The sequence below is a fragment of the Pelobates fuscus genome, chromosome 3, assembly GCF_036172605.1.
Source record: "Pelobates fuscus isolate aPelFus1 chromosome 3, aPelFus1.pri, whole genome shotgun sequence".
Lineage (NCBI taxonomy): Eukaryota > Metazoa > Chordata > Amphibia > Anura > Pelobatidae > Pelobates > Pelobates fuscus.
Genome location: NC_086319.1, coordinates 46,881,335 through 46,898,823, shown reverse-complemented (window position 1 = coordinate 46,898,823; position 17,489 = coordinate 46,881,335). Strand labels below are relative to the sequence as shown.

At 38.6% G+C, this 17,489-nt stretch overlaps 1 protein-coding gene across 1 annotated transcript in view; it reads left to right on the top strand.

Annotated features, from left to right (window-relative positions):
- Window positions 1–17,489, top strand: part of TRHDE (thyrotropin releasing hormone degrading enzyme) — a 768,585-nt gene that overhangs the window by 477,221 nt on the left and 273,875 nt on the right. The window contains exon 7 of the mRNA XM_063446120.1: window positions 11,446–11,583. Within this exon, the coding sequence (XP_063302190.1) occupies window positions 11,446–11,583 (138 nt within the window). The remainder of the gene's footprint in view (window positions 1–11,445; window positions 11,584–17,489) is intronic.

Sequence of the window (17,489 nt, the reverse complement as noted above, 5' to 3'; positions counted from 1 at the left end):
AGACAAATTATAAACTCCTATTGGGTGGTACAGAACTCAAAACATGTTGCATCCTATACATCTCAACAAATTTGATCCCTGTTGGTGCTGAGGGGGAACTAAAATCTTGTGGGAGTATTCAGATATAGTGCTATTTTGAAGAGTATTCAGGCTTCCTGATGCCATCTACTGCAAAGCCCACCTCTTTTCCACCCTGCTGAATACTTCACTACACCACATTGCTAATTTGCATCTACAAAAAATCTCTTATCAAACACCTTTTGAATGCTGCCCAGTACCCTGGCAGAGCACTCACATTTCAACAATGGGTGGAAAAGGTTGAGGAAATTAGGACAATGGAGGAGATGACTACCTCCATATACCAGAGACAGAAGAGTTATCACTCTACCTGGGCCTCTTGTCAAGAGTTCCTTGCTGAGAGACATCTGTAGTGTGGAGAGACTGGTGTTGGAGCCATGGAGGGGGTAGACATTGCCTTTCCTGTTCCTTGATTCTATTTACACATAACTCTTTTTCTTTCCTCCCATTTACCCACCATTTTTTTTACATTCTTCCTCTGCTTGTTTTGTTTTCATTCTTTCACTGCTGTTTCTCTTTTGCTCTTGGTACCCATATAACGCACATATACCTCTAGGATTTAGCGTGATCTAGGGCTACTTCTGCAATATTCAATTTATATTGTTCACTAATTGCTACTTCTTATTTGTATGTTTCTTTGCTATTGTTCTTGTGAGCCTCTATTATACTGTTTACATTGTTTACATTGTTTACTACAGTATACATATTGCTCCAACATGGTATGTCTCTTATATCATCCCCTGTGTGTGATGTCTCTTTTATTTCTATAATACATTCTATATTTTTTGAAATGACTAAATAAAGATTGACTAAAAAAAAGATTGATTTATAATTCCTTTACAAGGAGGACCAATAGTATGGCTGACTGTAAACTAACATATTTATTATATAAAAAAAAATATATAGAAAACCTTTTAATGCTTCCAAGCACATCACTGGAAATTTCACAGTATGTACTTCTTCCATAATTTATATTTACCCTATTAGGGAAGGAAAGAACATAAGCCATTGACATTTGACAGTAGAGCAAACTGCACTACAATAATAGCAGGATGTGAATGGGATGTCAAACTTGCTTTTAATTGGTTATTCATTGCTTGTGATGTGATGGCAAGAGAACTTACATCTTTTCTGAGTTGCATCTAAGGTACTCAAAACAGATGGTCCTAAATATACTAAATAATGTGATTCCATCAGAACTTGGCTGATCCTACACAACAGCCAAACTTGGCTCAACATTTCAGAATGATTAAACTGAAAAGAGTATTACTAAGAGATACTTTTCATAGAAGCTATAAAGGCACTCATGAAACCTGAAAAAAGTTATATTTTATCTATGAAAAAATACATCTTAGGGCATACATAGACAAATAATAAAGTTTGAATAGGAGCTGGAGTGTATGAAATTATAGGAAAAATAGCATACATGCCACTGCTTGCAAAGTATGTTGTCTGCTATGTATTTTTCCTTTAACATATTTATTATTTATTATCTTGACCCTATGTTCTATTATCCTATTAGATACTCTGCTTGTGATATTGATGTTGTAATCCAAAAATATATTTTCTAGTTAGTCAAGAAATGCTAAAACTACATGTTGACAATCTGGAATTTTGTCTTAATTGGCATTTTAAAAGGACACTATGGGCACAAAAACAATGCTAGCTTAATGGAGTGGTTTTGGTGTATAGATCATGCCCAGCAGTCTCATTGTTCAATTATCTGCCATTTAAGAGTTAAATCACTTTGTTTACGCAACCCTAGCCACACCTCCTTGCATATGAATTTCACATCCTTCTTAAACAATTCCTGTAAAGAAAGAGCTAATGTTTAACCTTCCTTTATAACACATTCTGTTTAATTTAGAATTCCCTATCTCCAGCACTGTTAATAGCTTGCTAGACCATGCATGATCAACCTGTTTGTGATTAATGTTCAATTTACAGAGCAGGAGATAAAAAATTGTAATGCTAGTTAGCAACTCATTGAAAATAAATACAGGCTGTGTCGGAGGTGTGGCTTGACCTGCATAAACAGAAACAAAAGTGATATAACCTCTATATGGCAAATAATTGAGTAGTCAGACTAAAGGGGATGATCTGTACACCAAAAATGCTTCATTAAGGTTTTTTTATGTCTATAGGTTTAGGTTTATTTAACATTAGACTGAAATATGATGTTTAAATTTGCTAGAAAAATATACAAAAGGTTGTTCAAAGTAGAGAGGTCTGCTCATGCAGAGTCTCCCACTCTGAAACTAGAGCACCAAAAAGACACTCCCGTAGTGTCTCGGGGCTTAACCCTATTCATCAATTAAATAAAGTTATAACTCCCACCAGAGAGGAAACTAAAGTGTATATACTGAAGTTTAAAACACTTCACCACAACGTGGTTGTGGTTAGAATAGTAATCCAAAGCTTTTGGGCTAAGTCTGACTATAAAAATGTAAAATAAAATATACGCATGCAGTAGGGATATCTATAATATAAAAGCAGTAAAATATAGAATTGAGTACCTCTACATACTGTTAACTAAACTAAAATAATTTATAGTATGGTTAATCAAACCCAACGACTCATCAATGATTTTATGTTTTCAAATACAATTGCAATATTTGTTCTCACATTTTAAATCACCTTCACATTAAAATCTGAAAGCTACTTTACAATGCAAAGAAAAAAATAGATTAAGCAAATATAAAACTTTTTTTCCAGAGGTTCCTACTGTGCGTTTCACAAGAAAACTGTTATAAATGAATTCTTATCAGCTCATATTTTGAATTGCTGTAGTGTTCTTTAGTTACAAGGCATGCATTTCTAATCAAGTACTAACACTGTCACGTGTTTTTTCTTTCAATTTACATTTTATTTGATATTTACATTCAAAAGCAGTTTTCCTACACGTTCAGACATTGGATCTAATATATTCTTTATATAGAAAACTAGAAAAGATTGCAATGAATAAACGACTGCTTTGGTTGCTGGTACAATATGGGGACTTAGCTGGAGGCAATAGCCTAGCAGGACACCAGTTTGGACATTGGGTGGCACTTTGACCTCATTGTCTAGCCTGGCAGTTGGAATAGCCGTTTCGGGCTCAAAAATGATAGCACCAATAGCCTGTAACAAAAATTAACTAAAAGGCACAGAAACTTGGAGTAAATGGAGTATATCACAAAGCTGTACTCTAGCAACAAATAACAGAAGTTACTACCTGCAACATATGGGGAAAAAAATAAATATCCAGGCACACATATGGGGAAAAAAAACACATATGGGGAAAAAAAGAAATATCTAGGCACACCTAAGGTTTCTTCTAAAACATAGTCTTTATTTGAAACAAGGAAATGGAGACAATGTTTTGGCTCCTCTCTAAACTTTATGTACTGTTTCCTATTGAGGTCTGCAATTCTCATCTGATGTGCTTGGATCAGTTACTTTCTATGTACTAGGTATAGACTTGGTATGTTTCAAATCCCAAGGCAAATAGAGACAACTTGATTTAAAGGAAGGATTACATATACAGATAACAAGTATCCAAGATTGTGTGAAATAATTGTGGCATTGACAAAGATTACTAAAGACACCAGATGTTTCAGAGGAGCACATTATTCTAACTGCCCAGCACAGAACAGGTAGAACTGGGAAAAAGCATAGTTTTAAATATAAGCACTACGAGCCCTAATACGGGAAAATGTCAGAATACAAGTAGCTGCAAAGGTTTCAATAAGTCTCAAGTATACTTGCAAAAATAAGCAAAGGTAAATGTTTCTCTAGAATATCTGGGCAGCCGTATTTCATTTATTGCTGTTTTATAATTTGTCATTAGGCTATGTCGAATATAGTAGAATTGCAAATTCATCATAATTCATCATATTTAACTGGTCTTATTCAACGTTTTATTTTCTATTTTTCATTATAAAATTTTAACTAAGACGTCTGTTCTTCATACGTTTTTCACTATCCAAATTAACAATAACTGTGATCTATTAAGGCTGCCCCAAACCTAATTAATTCAAGTTGTAACTAAATCACTTTTTCTTTGTTACATTTACATTTTTGTCCTTATCACATATTTAAATTTTGTTAATATTGTTTTATGTTTCTAATATAAAAAAAATCAATATTTCTTTCCATTCTGCCAAATGTATTCACAATATATATATATATATATATATATATATATATATATATATATATATATATAGAAGTAAATGATAATCAGCACTCCCAGGTATTTGTAGAAAAATCTCTATTTTATTCCAAGAAAAATGTCAACGTTTCAGTTCCTCTAGGGAACTTTCATCAGGACAGCAAGCAACAAACAAATGAAGCAAAAACTGTGTTTAAATAAGAACAACAATCACGACATACTTACAGATCAGCTGTGTGTGGGGGGGCCGGCCATTCCAATTACCACACTCCCGGGCTGACACCATCTGCAGTCAATGTTTCCTTAAGCACCGCTCACTTCCGTGTATACACTGGTTGCCAAGGTGAGTCTGACGTGAAACGCCAGGCTTTCACTCATTGGCTAACTCTCCCAGTGATGACGTTACGTGTGATAAGCGCATGCGTATAGAGCAAGAGACTGCGATATAGTATCCACTACCCGATGTGGATTTGAAATATAGCCATTTCACACATTACTTACATGCAAGTATTGTACCTTCATGTGTCAGGGATGCAACCCTGTCCTATCTGTGCTATCTGGTGATTCCGATCGCCGAACCCCTGGGTCAGCACCACCTGAGGTCTAAGTCTCAGCGAGCGCCGTATCATTTCGTATGCGGGCTGGTTGCCAGGGTGATATTGACGCGAGGCGTCTAACTTTCCCCCATTGGCTAATTCTCCAAGCTCCTGCATTCTGTGTAACCACGGAGATTGACGCGCATGCGTCTGAGACAGACCCTCGGTATAGTGTTAGTACCCGGAACGGATTTGAAATCTAACCAGATGCCACATCATATGTAAGTCATACACAGGATTATAGCAGTTCTCCCTACCCATCCCCATATCCTCCATGTATCAAACAGAAACCCATATCCCTACCTATGTGTTCCAAAAAAATGTGTATGCATAGACCATAGCCTATTGCTACGGACTGTAAGGTAGATAAAGAAAAATAAGAATATATCTAATCTGTAAGGTATAGCCTGCTCTTGGACAATCAGAATCAAAAAAATCTTAAGGATCCTACAGGGGCAGGGAACTCAGTGCCATAGAATATAATATAACCCACCAATCTCCAAGATTGGAGGTGAAATGCACGACCACTAATGGCCAGTATCAAGTGTATGATTACATATATACAAAATAGTATAACAAAAGAAAAAAGGATTGGACGTGAAATGCACGACCACTGATGGCCAATGTCAAATGTATTATTATATATATATAAAATAGTGTAAACAAGTGAACAAAGAAAGATCTAAAAATAAAAACAGGTGAAAATATTGTCATGTGCAAAAAAGTGTACATATAGCCTATGGCTTCTGTCATGCCCACATCTAACATGTGGTAAATACTATAACAGGAGATTGTCATCATGGACACTAGTCTCCTTTCGAGTGAAACATGGTACTACTGTATCCTACATAAGGAAGAAGGGAAAGCAGGGAGAATCCAGATTCTAATGTATCCCGATATACCTGATTCGTAAATCAGCATCTGTATATTCGTATGTCGTGCAAAGATGTATCAATTTGTTCTAAACTGAAAAAAACATTGGAACCATGATTGAATATACAATAATGGGGAAAATTTAAAAGCTCCAGCACTTTGAATAAAAATGATATAAAAATGGAAATACATATAACATATACCTATTAGGACCCATATGTTTAAAGAAAAGAGATATACGATAATTTTTCATTGAGTCCATCGGGAGCAAGAGTTCCCAACTTTTTGATCCACCACGTCTCTTTCTGTAGCAATTTTTCCTGTCTATTGCCTCCTCTTCTAGAGGGAGGGAGATGGTCAATCGCTACACATTTCAGTGTTGCTAGAGGATGGCCCTTCTCCAAAAAGTGGCGAGCCACTGGTTTGTCCGACTTTTTATCCCTATAGGCCAGGCGAATGCTCGACCTGTGGCCTCTTATCCGTTCGCATAGGGCAGTTTCTGTCTTGCCCACATAATGCAGTCCACATGGGCATGATAATTTGTATATTACGAAATCTGTTCGGCAACCTATCCTATGTAGAATCTTAAATACCTGACCTGTATGAGGATGATTAAAGCTCTTACATGGGATAAGGTGTCCGCAAGTGACACACCCCAAGCACCTCACACATCCGTTACTGATGTTGTTCTTATTGGTAGGCATGTAACTTTGAATTGGGTCCGTATGTACCAGCAGATTTCTCAGGCTCCTGCTATTTTTGTAGGAAAACATTGGTTTCTTTCGGATGCTTTCCGGGAGGCTAGAGTCCTTTTCCATCATATGCCAATTCTTGGTCACCGTTTGACAAACCCTAGAGGTGGAAGTGTTATATGTCATCGGGAAAGGGATCCTAGATATCCTATCGCTTGGTTGCTGCGCTTTCTCTGTTGCGTGGTCCCTCACTCTCTTAAGGGCTCTATCCAAAATTTTCCGTGTATAGCCCCTAATTAAAAATTTGTTGTACATTTGTTGTAGCTGTACTTCACACTGGGCTACCCTAGAGTTATTCCTGATAACTCTCAGAAATTGTGAATAAGGCAATGAGTCCTTCACGTGTTTAGGATGCGCACTCTCGTAATGAAGTAACGTGTTTCGGTCCGTGGGTTTCGTGTATAATTGGTATTCTATCACTCCTTGGTCGAGTATGATCTCCAAATCAAGGTATTGTATTTTCTCATTGCTGATATGTGATGTCACTCTGATTGGTGATTCTAACCCATTAATATTTTCAACAAATTTAATTGCCTCCTCAGGTACCCCCTTCCATAGGATTAAGATATCATCTATGTATCGAAAATACTTGAGAATGTGTCCCGAATATTTTGTGAGGATATGCTCCCTCTCATACTGGTACATATATGAGTTCGCGTACATGGGGGCCATAGCCGCCCCCATGGACGTCCCCGCTTTTTGTAGATACCACTTGGTTTCGAATCTAAAATAGTTATTTTCCAAAGCCAGGGCTAGCAGGTCCAACGTGAACTCTATAGGGGGACCTCGATAGTGTTCAGTTTCACATAATAGTGTTCTCATGGCCTCAATGCCCCCATCGTGGGGTATCACTGTGTATAAGCTGGAGACATCCAAAGTGATTAAAGTGATGTGTTCATTCACCGTTTTTATCTTTTTCAACTCTTCTATCAATTGTGCCGTGTCTCTTATGCATGTAGGAATTGCATAGACCGGTACTTTAAATAAAAAGTCCAAGTATTTAGCTATGGGCTCTAAGATTCCATCCACTGCCGATACAATCGGTCTTCCGGGGGGCTTGGAGGGGTGCTTGTGGATTTTCGGGAGAGTATAAATGACGGGTATCCGGGGATTTCTTTTCTCCAGAAACTGTGATAATTGTATATCGATGAACCCTGCCATCACTCCAAATCTCAGAGTATCCTGAATTTTCTGCGCTATCTCTTTCGTGGGATCGCCTTCAAGAACTTGATAGGTGTTTGTATCTTCCAACTGTCTGTATATCTCCAGAGCATAATCCTTGTAGTTTTGTATCACAATTCCCCCTCCTTTATCCGCCGGTCGAATTATGATTGAGGCATCTTGAGATAGTTGTCGAACAATCGCTCTTTGTTTTTTTGAGAGGTTAGAATGTGTTGGACGCTGATTCAATACTATTTCCTCCATTTCAGTTTTCATTAGTGTAAGGAAAGTTTTAATGGTCGGATGACAAACAGGTGGATCAAATTTGCTCGCAATTTTAAATCTGTGCATGGCACCCTGCTCTTGTTCCAATGGTCGTTCTACTGATGGTTTCTGAAAAAAAATCTTTTAATCTTAATTGTCTACCAAATTTGAAAAGTTCCACATCCCATAGAAACTGGTTGGGTAATGTGGTGGGGATGTAGGAGAGACCTTTATTAAGGATATCAATTTCTTCCCTTGACATCTCCCTATCCGATAAATTAAAGACCGGAATTATTTCCGGAGGGGTGGTTTGTCCCTGAGTCCAGTGGGGATGCCCCCTCTGGCCCCTCCGTGTGACATGTCTCTTTCGTTTCTTAACGTACTCCTGGTGATTTTGCGTGGAGGAGAAGTCGTCTCTGTTTGGTCGCTTATCCCTAAAAAAGTGACCGACTTTTGCGATGAAGATCCCTCATTTTCTGAGGCCGACTCTCCCGAAGTTATATCTATGGTGGAGACGTTAGGTTTGATAATTCTTTTGCGGAAGCGTCTAGGTCTCTGTCTTTGGTCCCCCATCAACCATCTGTATACTTGATTCTCACTGTAATCCATTCTGACCCTCTCCATCTTTTGCCGTTTGAACTTTACTAGTTGGTTTTTATATTTGAGAATATCCTCACTGAGTTTCAATTGTTGACCAATACCTTCTTGTGAGTTGAGGAGCACGGCATGCTCACTTTCTATCTGTTGTATTTTGATACGGACTTCTTGTAAATCCTCCCTGACATCCTGGATTATGACCAACATCAGATCCAAGGAAGACTTATTCAGGACAGACGTGGTGGTGGTGGTGACACAAAAATATTGATGGTGATGATCAATATTGGTGAGCAATAAAATGTATAGATATTAAAACAGGTTATGCTGCTGAGGAAATTAGTAAAAGGTTTAGCAATGTATAAGTAACAGTAGCAGGGTGCCTATATTCAATGCTAAATAGTGTGAGCTGTGCTTAATATTTTTACAGCGTAGACACTTGTCATGGATACTTACCTAATTGAGCATCATACTGAGCATCATATTATTGTCTTAGAGATAACATTTCAGCTCCTAATAACTGTTTTTTGCCCAATGTGGGATAATACTTTACCTATACTATGATCCTCCTGAAAAATTAAGAAGGACCGTTTTTATAAATGACAAGCAAGCACTGCAAGTATTTGCTTAAGTTCGAACACAGACACTGTAGACATGAAACAGAATATGAGCAAATATATATGATATATGGTACCTACTCTCATGAATTGAGGAGTCTTGAAACATATTCCTCACCCTTTCTACGAATTCATATTTTGGTTGAACCAGCATGTTTCAAATGGTGATTCAATGTAGAAGACACGTTTCCAATTCTCAAATATTTGGTATCTTTTCTTAGTTGATTATGATTTATTTGATTATGTATATGTCTTTTTATTTTTAACTCTTATCAAAGTTTTATAATTATAAAAAAAAAATTGGGCTGCATCATTCATACTATACCAGATAACACATATTAAATCATGTCGAGCAAAATGTAGTTGATCTTCATTGTAATATTGCTTAATCTCTGGTTTGCACAGAAGCAACCTGAACCAACTTTTCATACTGTGGTCTCCTTTGGTTATTCTGTCCTTATTTGGTCCTTATGAATGCCAGTTACTTTAAACAATTTGATGGTCTTTGCCATAATAGTTAAAGACCATTTACTCTGCCCTACTACTTGCTCAGAGACCATCTAAGACGAACATTTCGTTCCTAAGACAATTTTCTAACTCTTTTTTTTTAACAGATTTTAGGCTTTTAAATAACTTGGACTTAAGTCATTTCAGAAACGTTTTTGTATTTTACATTATATTTACATTAATATTATGAATATGAATACAGCTTAACCTTGCACAGTGGTGAGTTTGTGATTCCTACTTAAGATGGTTTATGGGTTTACAATTGATCGATATTTCTCAATAATCTATTTCTTAATCGAGATCTGTTTTGTTGATCTTTCTTTTGTCTTGTCTTTGTGTTTTGCGAAAATTTAAAATAAAAAAATAAAGACTGAGTGAGCGGGGTGGACGGCCGCTGCCCAGCTATCCTGCCCGCCAGAGGTACGGCGGAACCGAGAAGCTAGGCGGGTCCGGCCCTGTTCCCCCCCCTATGGGCCGGCGGGGGTGATCCCGGCCCCCACCCTGTGTCCCACCGGAGTGCCACTAACTTGCTGAGGGTCCGCTTCCAAGATGGCGGAGACCGCGTGGCAGGCGACTCTGCCGGACGCATCCCCTTCTTACTGCACAGGCGGACTACAGGACCTGAATGGACAGGAGCCAAAGAAGGAACTCCAAGGTACCACAAGCCAGGGGGGAGCAGCACTACCACCCACAGCATCAGCGGGTACTGACCACACCACGGGACCAAGGTTTAAGGCCCTAACTTACCCTACTGAACTGCTTCACTCACCGCAGAGGGGCTGGAACATACTGCCCGACAACTCTCTCCCCCTGTACACGGCGGGCATCAGGCTGGACAACACGTACCCCTGGGTAGAAGATAGTTTCCCTGCACGGACACCTAAGGAGACTGCACTTGCCACCAAGACGTCAATCCGATCTTCCCACTATGGCAGACCGCACTACCAACAGGCGGATCGTCCGGCATCCCGGCAAGGAAGCAGGACTAACTGTATTGGCCCAACATGGGGTGGACACTAATATTGTTTTGCTTTAAATGCTTGATTCAGCTGAGCTTGTTATTTTAACAGTTTACCATATGTCAGTAAACCACTATATGTACACACCTGCACTTGAAACTCTGCCTGACACAACAGAATACAGCCTAGAATAACATAAATTAACGTATGATTTACTTACAAGCGACACCCTTGCGAATACCGTTCAGCACTTTTACTTGCGCTTTTCAACTTAGTGCTTTCACTTTATGGTTCACACAGTTACTTGCTAGAACAGTATCTACTTAGCGTGCATACCTATCTTACAAAGCGCAAGGTCCGTTATTAAATCTACCTGTTAACTTAACCACATTAATCTGAATGTTCACAACATGGTTATTGCACTGTTCTAACTTAATCATATTTCCATTCTAAGTATTATTTTATATGTTTAAACTTGACTAAATAACAAAAATTGTGCTTGATATGCATGTACCCCGCATGTTACGCGTGGATAAGCCAGAGGACTGCTTTTGGGGCACCTCTTGCCAACTTGTATTGTATCCCTGCACTACAAAAATAAAGAATTTAAAAAAAAAAAAAAAAAAAAAAATAAAGACTGTAAAAAAAATACTATATATATTACTCTATCTATTAAATATTTGCATTGTGAACAAGTCACTTTTTTTTAATTTACGGAACCATACATGAGTGTCAGTGTGAGTGTGAGAGTTGTAGTGTGAAAAGGAATATGTCACATTCTGTGTTCAGCATTTTGATCCCTGAGGGAAGCTAAATGCAATTATCAATAAAAAATAATGATGTTATTTAAGTTATAAAATATCCACAATATATTTCTTTATATGATTTCAGGAAAAACAAAGATTTTTAACTGATGTCTTACATGAGGTAATGCTGCTTGATGGATTAGTCAGTTCTCATCCAGTTTCCCAAGAAGTATTGAAAGCGACAGATATTGACAGAGTGTTTGACTGGATCGCATATAAAAAGGTAGGAAGACTAATAACTGTGTTTTATATTAATTAAGCATTTTTTCTTGTACGAAACAAGCAAAAACAAATACATGCATATGTGCACATTTAAATAAATGGATGTTCTTTTTTATTATTAATTAAATGTTTGATTTAATTATCTCATTTAATAATGTATATAACCAATACCGGTAAATTATAGCTCATCTGTAATCATATGCAAAGCTGATTAAAGATTGCAAGTTGCAAGAACTTTAAATGTTTATAAGTCTGATAAAAAAAAACCTGCTTAACCCCTTAAGACCGCAGCCAAATGTACAAGTTGTGAACGAAACAAAATGTAAACGAAACCTGGCATTTGCGCTATATGTCTGTCCAACCGTAATTCACCTCTTTCATATTAAATGCACCCCCCCTTATTATATATCATTTTATTCAGGGGAAACAGGGCTTTCATTTAATATCAAAAATTTAGATATGAAACATAATTTAATATGAAAAAAATGGGAGAAAATAATATTTTTTTATTTTTTTAGTTCTACATGACATTTTAACTGTAAATGTCATAATACTGTTTGCTTTTACTGCAATAAAATACACATATTTGTATTCAGCAAAGTCTCACGTGTAAAACAGTACCCCCTATGTACAGTTTTTATGGTGTTTTGGGAAGTTACAGGGTCAAATATAGCAGGCTACATTTGAAATTAAAATTCGCCAGATTGGTTACGTTACCTTTGAGACTGTATAGTAGCCCAGGAAATAAATTTACACCCATAATGGCATACCATTTGCAATAGTAGACGACCCAAGGTATTGCAAATGGGGTATATCCAGTCTTTTTTAGTAGCCATTTGGTCACAAACACTGGCCAAAGTTAGCGTTAGTATTTGTTTGTGTGTGAAAAATGCAAAAAACGCCAATTTTGGACAGTGTTTGTGACTAAGTGGCTACTAAAAAAGACTGGACATACCCCATTTGCAATACCTTGGGTTGTCTACTATTGCAAATAGTATGCCCTCATAGGGGTAATTTTCATTCTTGGGCTACCATAGGGTCATAAAGGCAACGTAAGCAATCTGGCGAATTTTAAAGTGAAAAAAATGAAACACAAGCCTTATATTTGACGCTGTCATTTTTGAAAACACCATAAAACCTGTACATGAGGGGTACTGTTGTACTCGGGAGACTTCGCTGAACACAAATATTTGTGTTTCAAAACAGTAAAAAGTATTGCAGCAATAATATCGTCCGTGTAAGTGCTGTTTGTGCGTGAAAAATGCAAAAAATGTCACTTTTACTGGCGATATCATCGTTGTAATACATTTTACTGTTTTGAAACACTAATATTTGTGTTCAGCGAAGTCTCCCGAGTACAACAGTACCCCCCATGTACAGGTTTTATGGTGTCTTGGAAAGTTATAGGGTTAAATATAGTGCTAGCAAATTAAATTCCCTTTACTTTCGGCATGGGTTGTCAGGCAGGTCCCGCTAATTGTAATTAATTAGGATACCTAATTATGTAAAATTATTACATAAATATATGTGTAGAATTAATATATGTATATATATATATACATATATGTATATATACATATATATATATATATATATATATATATATAATTTTTTAAATATTTTTATTTATATATAGGTATATATATAGTGATATTTCCGTATATATTTATGTATATAGATATATATATTATTTCGTTATAAGTGTATTTTGATATAAATATATATATATATTAATATCACAATACAGTTAGAATGAAATAAAACACATCTATATATTTTTTAATATTTTATTTTTAATAATTTTTTTTATTTTATTTTTTTACGTATTTACATATTTTTTTATATATTATTTATAAATATATATAACAATAATTATATATATTTTTAATCAGTATCAGTCTACGTGTAATTTGATATTAATATATATATATAATAATATATATATTAATAGTAAAATACACCTAGACAGTGTATGTGTATGTGTGTATATGTGTATATATATACTTAGATCACATATATATAATATATATATATGATCTAAGTATATATATATATATTTTTTTACACTTATTTGAACTTATTTTTATTTGATTTCCAGCCAGCAGGGGGACTAACTGTCATTTCAGTTAGTCCCCCTGCTGGCATTGCAGTAGCCAGCTATCTCGGCCATGTGATTGTGAGGTCCTCGCAAGGACCTCACTCTCACATGGCCGGGAGGGCTCCTGGAGGGCGGACGTGCCGCGGGAGGCTCCCTGGGCCGGGTAACCGGGTAAGTGAATTAACCCGGAATTAAAGTGAATTAAAAACTGAATTGCAAGTTTTTTTTACAAAGTATACTATTGTGAAAAAATTCTCACCTTCATATATTGTCTAGTATACGCCTAAATTGTGCAACTTGGATTTCAGTAATGAAACCCCTTTAATTTCTGCACAGTAGAACTTCCAGATCATTCTTCTATTCTTCATTTAGTTTATAATTAGCAGGCTACATTTCCTTTCTTACATTCATAACTTTACGTTAAACCAAACTTATGTTCTAACTGCTTGTTTGTCATTCTATAGATAGATATGTTAGCCTGCTCAGGTTTTATTATCTTACATAATTGCGTGCCCTATGCAAGAAGTAAAATAAGTCTTCCTACCATCTTCAAGATTATTATACAGCAATAAAAACTGGTTTCTACAGAAAGAGCCTTGAGCTACTATACATATTTAAACATTATAGCTTTTAGGACACAAACATGTATTCTATTGCTATATATCTTACAAATTATTTAGGTGTCCAGCCCCACACCATTTTCATAAAAATAAAAAAAACTGATTTACTCACTTAGTAGTCCTAGCAGTGCTGGTCTTCATGTTGCTGGTCCTGCCTCATTAGTTGAATTGCTCAATCTTCGTAATTTCAGCATATTCAATGCTTCACCATAGAGACGCACTGGGAGGTTAGTGTGCATGCACAGCAACTTGCTCTGCTGCACCAATCTAATGGTCTCCTGGAGCATGTGATTCAGAAATTAGCTTGACTTGGTTCAAATGCCTCTAGTGGCTGTCAGGAATAAGTCCACTAAAGGTGTAACAAATAATAAAGTGTCTGGATAAAACTGCATTCAGAGATTAAGTGATCTTGGTGCCTTCAGTGGTCCTTCTGTTTTTTTTCTGTTTTTTTTGTCAATCTTTGTTTTATTGAGGCATATGAGATGGGATACAGAAGAGAGAAAAGGGGAAATGTACGGTTTGTTCACAGGATGGGGTTAATACATCGTTAGCATTAGGTAGATACATTTCCTTGTTTAGTAATGCCACATTTTTTGTTGTTAAGTCGATTAACGAAAACATATATAAAGCATTTTGAAGGTAAGCAAACAACGGTTATGTTAAGTTACTAACATAATACTGGAGCCACGCTTGGAGCCCTGCAATCAACATTGATACAGTGCAAATACAGTCATGCTATTCACCTAGATATTAGTTAATACGTTGGAATCGTCTGAGTGCAGCGTGTCTAGAAACTTGTTAGATAGCTATTCAGTACGAAGCAACCTGCTGATACACTATGTAGGTAGTAAACATGCGATTTCAAAGTAACTAACACAATTTGCGTAAGCGTAGTTGTGCAGAATAGACATATCTGCGACTTATGAGCACTCATTACGTATCATTTCCAGGGTAACGATGCCTTATTTTTTAAGTTTAAACTGTAGCATGGAAATTCAGGCTATGGATTATAAGATCCAGTATGTAACATGCTAACTTAACAGTGCATGAACTCATCTTAATATTTCAACAGTATGATACCGAGTAGGTTAAACCATGAGTCAGCTGGTGTGCCTTTGCCAATCATTAGGGTAGTTTATAACAAGCTATTGCGTTATGATTATTGAACTGCTGCATATTGATAAAAATCACAGTCATAAGTAAGAGTGGGTTGAGGCATTGCATGACAATGAAAGTAACACAGGTGTGTGTTATAGTGTGGAAACATGCTTCGGCACTATAGTGGTTTGTGAGGATGGAGTTGTACTATCCGAGACTGCTGTGATGGACATTCTCGGGGTCAGGCTGGTATGTCGATATATGTGTGCGGTTATAAGCTGTTGTGTCCGCCATGCAGGTGGCGAGGGTAGTGTTGGTCTTATGTGTGGTGCCTGCGTACAGCCAGCTGTGCCGGGTGAGTGTACTTCCTTGGCAGGGATGAAGTATGTGTTGCTTATGGCTGGGTCTGATTACCATGGTAGGTGGCATACATTAAAGTCTATAGTTCGGTGGGTTAATAGTTTAGTCTCTTTGTTGTGGGCTGGGTTGTTGGTTGCGGGCTGCGGCCTGCATGAGTCCGGGTTGCCTCACCCTATGCCCGTTCTGGTGGCTCTGCTTGTGCGACTGGGTAAGCGTAGGCCGCTCAGGCTCCCTCTGGGCGGGAGTTCTGGCAGTGTTTTCAGGTGGGACAGCGAGGAGTGGAGGTGGTTGCGGCAGGGGGCTTCTCCCATATTCCCAGCATCATGTGGGGTTGGCACCATGTGGCCACAGACTCGGTTGCCTCTCGGGGCCGGGTATTTCCCATGATGGGCACTGTGGAGGGCCCTGGTGGTTGTCCACTGCCAGCGACGGGCGGCTCTCCTGTGGTGTGGTTGGTGGATAGGAGGGAGTCTCCTAATGTTCCCCTGCCTGGATGGGTGTTCCGCCCGTCGGTGCGCGGCGGCTTTTCCCTGGGTCTGCCCGCTCTGCCTTACAGCCTGAGTCTGCCTCACCTCTTCTTGGTGTTTAAAGGTTTAATGTGCCATCCGTCTTTCCAGCTTCTCCCAGAACCAGCTGAGCAGTGCATCTAGACGCTCATGTAGAGGCTGTGTGGAAGCATGCTCTGCAGTTAGGCCTGAGGTCACCATTTTATTAGCGTCCGCTTGACTTTGTGTTTCGTGCTTTTGGCTGTCTTCAACAATTGCAGTTAATTTAGGCTTAAGGTACATGCTTTTAGGGACCAGGATAACCCCCACTGGTCCTGGGGGGGGGGTAGGGAGGCCCGATGCTTCGGGTGCCGCTTGGTTTGGCGAGTCGGGAGAGCAGCCGTCTCTCCCCACCACCATGCATTGTAGGCCCCAAGTTCCCGGCCCGGACTCCCAGTGGGTTTGTTGGTATGCTTTCACAGTGCCAGTTGCGGTGGGCTGAAAGACCAATTTGGGTGAGTTTTCCTCCGTTTTCTGCTGAAAATTGGGCCCAGGCTCGGGAGCTCACAGAAAGCGTGACTGCTCAGCTCCCCGGTCAGGCCCCGCCCCCCCTTCTGTTTTTTAAACTGAGAGTCAAATTACAACATTTAGCTCATGTCAGTTGATAATACTCCATGTTACTCTCATCTTGGCTATTTTAACCAGAATTTTCTTAAAGGGACACGCCAGGCAACCAGACCACTTTTGCCCATTGGAGTGGTCTGGGTGCCAACTCCCACTACCCTTAACCCTGCAACTGTAAATATTGCAGTTTTCATAAACTGCAATAATTACATTGCAGGGTTAACTCCACCTCTAGTTGCAGGGTTAACTCCTCCTCTAGTAGACAGCCACTAGAGGGCACTTCCTGGTCTATAGTACAGATTTTCTGTGCTATAGCGTCACTGGATGTCCTCACGCTATGTGAGGACCTCCAGTGTCGCTAAAATCCCCATAGGAAAGCATTGAAAGCATTTTCAATGCTTTCCTATGGGGAGGTCTAAGGCGCGTTGGGTCTCATCCCGACGACAGCCGCGCATGTGCAATTGGTCTCCCCCACCGGCTGACATCGGCGGGGGAGGAGCATGGGTGGACCCTAAACCAGCGCCGAGAGACATCAGCGGTGGTCTCAGGTAAGTCACTGAAGGGGTTTTCACCCCTTCAGCAACATGGGATGGGGAGTGGGAGGGAGAGGGAACCTGCAGTG